The 5,836-nt window shown below is 39.4% G+C and overlaps 1 protein-coding gene across 1 annotated transcript in view; it reads right to left on the bottom strand.

Moving 5' to 3' along the window:
• The window catches only part of EML5 (echinoderm microtubule associated protein like 5), a 197,726-nt gene that overhangs the window by 65,298 nt on the left and 126,592 nt on the right, over positions 1-5,836 (bottom strand). The window contains exons 21-22 of the mRNA XM_006879132.1: positions 3,594-3,735; positions 382-534 (exon numbers count right to left, since the gene is read on the bottom strand). Coding sequence (XP_006879194.1) covers positions 382-534; positions 3,594-3,735 — 295 coding nt within the window. The remainder of the gene's footprint in view (positions 1-381; positions 535-3,593; positions 3,736-5,836) is intronic.

The raw sequence follows: 5,836 nt of genomic DNA, 5'->3' as shown, positions 1-5,836 counted from the left end.
TTCCACCAGTCTTGACCCCACATTTCTCCTCATAGAGCCCAGCCTCCCGGATTTTTACCTCTCACTGCACTGCTCTAATTAAAAAAAAAAAATGAGGAAAATTCTAACATAAAATAATAGTTATTACTGATTATAGATGACACGGTAAGAAATCTACTGATTGCCAAATTCAAGTCAATAATTAAATAAGATTTAAATGGGAGGGCGCTCTGGTGGCCCAGTGGCAAGAAACTGTGCTGCTATCATGAAGGTGCATGGTTTGAATTCACCAGAAGCTCCGCTGGAGAAGGAGTGGTAGCCTCCTCTTGTGCAAGTCAAACACGATTCAATGGTACATAACAAGAAAAGAAGAAAAAAAAAAAGAATTAAAGGAAATCTTACCAGGTGAAAATCGAATATCTGAAATAATATCTTTCCTATGGTGAAAAGATACAAGATCTTCTAGGGTATCTGCATTTGCCATTAAGAAACTTCCATCATTGAGACCAACAGCTAAAGCTTTACCATCAGGAGAAAAACAGCAACATCTTCCACCTAAAAGAGAAAGAGAAGATGTATCAGGAAATTGTCTTCTACTTTCTAAATGAATATTGAACATGCTATAAAGAATCTTTAACTTTATAATAAATTGCTAAAAAGCAATCAAGAGACATACTTAAGAACCATTTTCTATTGAAATGAATGGCATGGAATTCTAATCAAGGGTTCATACAAACCCTGGAATAGGTGAAAGGAAGGACTATCTGAAAGGAATGGATGATGAGGCACAGGCATATTATGTTTGACAATCTGGAACAAGAAACGCATTACGAAGTGAGCTGAGGAAGGGGAGGGAGGGAAAAAAATGTTTATCAATGAATGAATGAAGACCCACCGTTTCTGTAAACTTTCATTAAAATCACAATATGAAAAAGAACTAGTACAAATAATTTACTGTTCTTAATATAATAAGAACATGGACGAATATTTATACTGGAAAAGAAGTTAAACTCATGAAAGATAATATGAAGTCTAACATAAAAAGCCAAGGGCACATGTGAAAGTGTTTTGGGGAAGGACGCTCCTTCGTAAGAAAACCCCCAAACTCAAACTGCCTGCTGCTGTGTTAGAACTGACTGGGAGCTGCCCCTCTAGCGGGCCTGCAGAGGTGGGAAAGCGCACAGGGTGAGCCTGCCCAGCTTTCTTCCTCAGGGTCTCTGGTGGATTCAAACAGGTGGCCAGACAAGTGCCGCCTTTGGGTTAGCAGTGCAACTCTCTAACCCTGGAATAGGGACCCAGTAAATGAAAATGTAATCAAGAAGACCATCTCTAAAAACACCTTTCAAAACAAGCAAAATCGGAAAACATGCAATTATTCATTCAAGAGAGACCACTGATTGCCTGGAGTGTAAGGAACTGTGCCACCAAACCAAAGACAGGCCGTTCGAACTCCCAGCTGCTCCAAGAGAGAAAGATGAGTGTCTCTCATCTGATTCACAGCCTCAGAAAACCCACTGGAGGGTTCTGACTCTGTAACAATGAATTGTTATTTTCATTAATTTAAGCTAGAAAGATCTATATATCTACCTAAGTTTCAGAGCAGCAGAGAAATAAGATGTTTAATGAATTAATTATTTGGAAGCAGGAGTGGCATCCACTTCCTAAACAATGTGCCTCCAGAAACTCTATGAACTTTGATAAATGTTGATAATTGTAGAGGGGTTTTAGGCCTTTTGTTCATAGGGTCTCTAATGAGTCGCTATGCTTGACTCAAAGGCAGTTAACAACAACAAAGTTGTTATTATTAATTAAGATTAGTGCTGCCCTGACAATCACAAAAATGGGCATACAGTGACAGCAAGGGAGAGCAGGCATATTCAAACCCTAAAGCTTTTTTGATTCTTGCATAAAATATGAAAAAGGAAGACGAGAGGGCAGGAGTAAGGGGAGAAAGCAGGGAAGGAACTTGGGTTGGCAACACAACTCCTTACCACTAAGCCACTAGAGCTCTCATGCTAGTACTGTTGTTATTATGTGTTATCGAGTCACATGTGACTCATTGTGACCCTAGGTACAACAGCTCTGAACCCTGCCCCATCCAGAGCCAGTCTCACTGACTCTGACACACCTAATCCCACTGCCCCAGTTACCGTGTCAATTCATCTCATCCGGGGTCTTCCTTTCCTTTGTTGTGTCCCTGCACCCTTCTGAGCTTGATGTCCTTCTCCAAGCATTGGTCCCTCCTGGGGCCACATGCCCAAAGTATGTGACATGGAGCTTAAAAATCCTTGCTTCCAAGGAGAAACTTGGTTTCACTATCTCCAAGCTAAACCCATTTGTTCTCCTGGCAGTCCACAATGTATTCAATACTCTTCTCCAGCACCACAACTCAAAGCCATCAATTTTACTTCTGTCATCCTTGGTCACTGTTCAACTGTCTGATGCATAGCAAGTAATTGTGAATACCATGACCTGGAATAGGTGTACCTTTATCACTTTGGAGAGGTCTATGACAGCAGACTTCCCCAAGGCAATTTGTCTTTTTTCATTTCCTGACTGCAGGCGCTAAGAGTGTTGATTGTGGAGCTGAGCAAGCTATAATTGTTAATAACCTAATCTCCTCTCCATCTATCATGGTGCTGACAATTGGCCTAGTGGTGAGAAGCTTTGTCTTTTTTTGATGTTAAGCTTCAATCCACATTGATGACTACAGTCCTTGACTTTCTGCAGCAAATGCTTCAGGTCCCCTTCAGTTTCAGCAAGCAAGGTAGTATCATCTCGAGGTTGTTGATGGGTCTTTCTCCAATCCTAATTGCATACTCCTCTTCATAAAGTCCAGCCTCCTAAATGATCTATTCCGCATACAGATTGAAAAGTTATGGAGACAGGACACATCCCTGACACACTCCCGTTTCCTTGCTCTGTTCTGATGACTGCCTCTTGGTCCAAGTATAGGTTTCACATACTAGTACTAACTAGGTTACTCTAACAGATTTTCTGTCATAGTTGAACTCTTTATTTCACTTTATTGATCACCTCTTCTTCCTTATATAAAAGTTCTCAATCTGTTTTACCCTAAGATTTTTGTCTTCAGGTCTGTTAGCCCTTTTTAAGATGGTGTCTTCTTTCTTAGTTTCTAGTTCTGAATTACATATAAATCACCATTATCAAAGATAAAAGCTTAACTGTTGCTTACTTTTAACAGTTCTATATTTTCCCCCTTTTAAAATTACATTGAAAATTGATTTAATTTTGTTGTTGTTAAGTGTTATCAAGTCAGAACCACCTCATCCCTGACCGTCCAGTGGGTTTCCCGAGGCTGTAAATCACACAGGAGGAGATGGGCCATCTTTGTCCCATGCAGCAATTGGTGGATTCAAACTGCCTGCCTTTTGGTTGGCAGCACATTTTACCACTAGGCCATCAGAGTTTTAGATATGATTATAAGAGAACTCATGAAGTGAAAACTGGATATAGTTAATTTTATTTACATAGAGTGATGAGAAAGTAGACATAGAACAAAATTTCAAAATATTTGTTTTATGTGACTACTACTGCTTTCTTGAATTGATAAGGGATCCAGAATTATAACTACTGACCTCTGTGTCGCTTACCCTTTTTCAGTTTCCGGACAGCTAACATACAGTGACTAGGAGAGAGATCCCATATTCTTAAGGTTTTATCATCACTCACAGTGGCACAGATAGGCAGATAGGGATGTGTGGCCAATCCCCACACTTCTCCTTCCATGTGTCCCTATTATAAAAGCACAGTCAAGATTAACTTAAGGTAATAATATATGTAAATAAAAAGACCTTCATTAGAATGGAACTGAAGATAGCATTCAATAATATGCAATAATAGAGAGGAAGAGATTTTGTGTAAGTCTTAAAAAGCTTTCTGGTTTTTTTAGAATACATCATAAAAGTCTTCATAATGTCTTTATCTCAAAGCAACATAAACAAGTTATTATTAAAATTATAATCCTATAATTTCACATAGGAAGAAAATGCTATGGCTGATAACTGTCTCATAGGAGGAACTTTTGGCATGGTGGAATAATGGGAATAATGAGTTCCGTAAATTCATTAATCAATTAAACTGATAAAAAAAGTATTAAAAACAAGAATTAAAAAAAAACCCAAACTACTATCTAAAATCTCTATAAAAGATTCCAAGGACATACAGCAAATAAAGAAGTATTCACTCTTTAGAAGAAAAACTAGGAAAGTTTGGTGAGAATAATGAAAGTCTGTGGTGTGTAATATTTCCTCCTCCTTTCAACTCATGGAGATGCAAACTGTACTGCAGAATGAAGCAGCCAAGAACACAGAGCTCCTTCCCCAGTTCTCAGTCCCAGGGGTGGGATATTATAGCAGTTTCCATAACATGGTACCAGGGATATCATTGCTGATGGCAGACAGATGGATCCTGTTTGGAAGTAGAGAATACCAAAATAATGTCCCTCTGTGTTTTATTGACTTATGTAAGGGCAATTGGCTGTTGGGATCATTACAAACTATGGCTAACATTGAGAACGATGAGAATCGCACTTAATTTTGTTCATATGAAATCTATACTGAGAACAAGAAGCAAGGGAACACTACATAGTTTGAAAACAGGGAGGGAGTGTTTCAGAAGTGTATCCCTTTCATGATGCTATTTAATCTGTATCTTGAGCAAATAATTTGTGAATTTGTACTCTGTACAGTGGCATCAGGCCTGGGGGAAGACTCATCAACAACCTGCGTTATGCAGATGACACAACTTTGCTTCCTGAAAGCTAGAAGGACTTAAAAGGCTTGCTGCAGAAGATCAAGGAATAAAGCTTTCAATATGAATTATATTTCAACATCAAGAAAACAAAAGTCCTCACCACTGGACCAATACACAACATTCAGATAAATGGAGAGAGGATTGAAGTTGTCAATGATTTTATCTTGTTTATATCAACAATTAACATCGTTGGTACCTGCAGTGAAGAGATCAGGAGACGTACTACCCTGGGCAAATTTGCAGTTAGGTATCTCTCCAAAATACTGAAAAGCAATAATGTCAGTCTGAAGACTAAAGTGTACTTGATGAAGGTTGTGGTCTTTTCAATACATTACTATGCATATGAGAGCTGGACAATGAATAAGGATGACAGAAGAAGAACTGATGCCTTTGTGTTGTGGTGTTGGAGTATTGATTATCCCATGGACTGTCGAAGAACAGATATTCCTGGAAAAAATGCCGCCACAGTGCTCCTTGCAGGCAAAGATGGCAAGGCTGCCTTTCTCATCACTGGGACTTGTTACCAGAAGAGTCTATTCCTTGGGGAGGAACATCATGCTTGGAAAGGTGGAGGGTCAATGAAAGAGAGGACAACCCCTCAACGAGACAGACTGACACAGTGATCGCAGCAATGAGCTTGAGTGTATCAGAGTTGATGAGGATGCCACACAGTAGGACAGGGTCCAGGTTGGATGTTCACAGGGTCACTATTGAGTTGTACTTGGCTCAACAGCACCTAACAACGACCACATGAAGCTCCCAGACGCCTGCAGTTGAGGCGAAATCCCAGGTTAGTGCAAGCAAGTGGCCGTGGTTGCTTTCTTCTGCAGAGCAACTTAGAATGTTAAGAAGTAGTTACTTGAACAGAACAAAGGAATTCTGTATGGTTTAAAATCAGAAAAGGTATCTGTTGGGATTGTGTCCTTTCACCATATTTTTTCACTCTGTATGTTGAACAAATAGACTGAGGTGGACTGTCGGAAGAATATAGCATGAGGACTGAAGGAAGATTTATCAGTAACCTATGATATGAAGATGATGCGACTTTGCTTGAGGAAAACAAAGAGAACTTGAAACACTT

Source organism: Elephantulus edwardii, unplaced genomic scaffold (assembly GCF_000299155.1).
Source record: "Elephantulus edwardii isolate Elephantulus edwardi_28Jun2011 unplaced genomic scaffold, EleEdw1.0 scaffold00002, whole genome shotgun sequence".
Lineage (NCBI taxonomy): Eukaryota > Metazoa > Chordata > Mammalia > Macroscelidea > Macroscelididae > Elephantulus > Elephantulus edwardii.
This window is presented reverse-complemented; position numbering and strand designations above follow the sequence as displayed.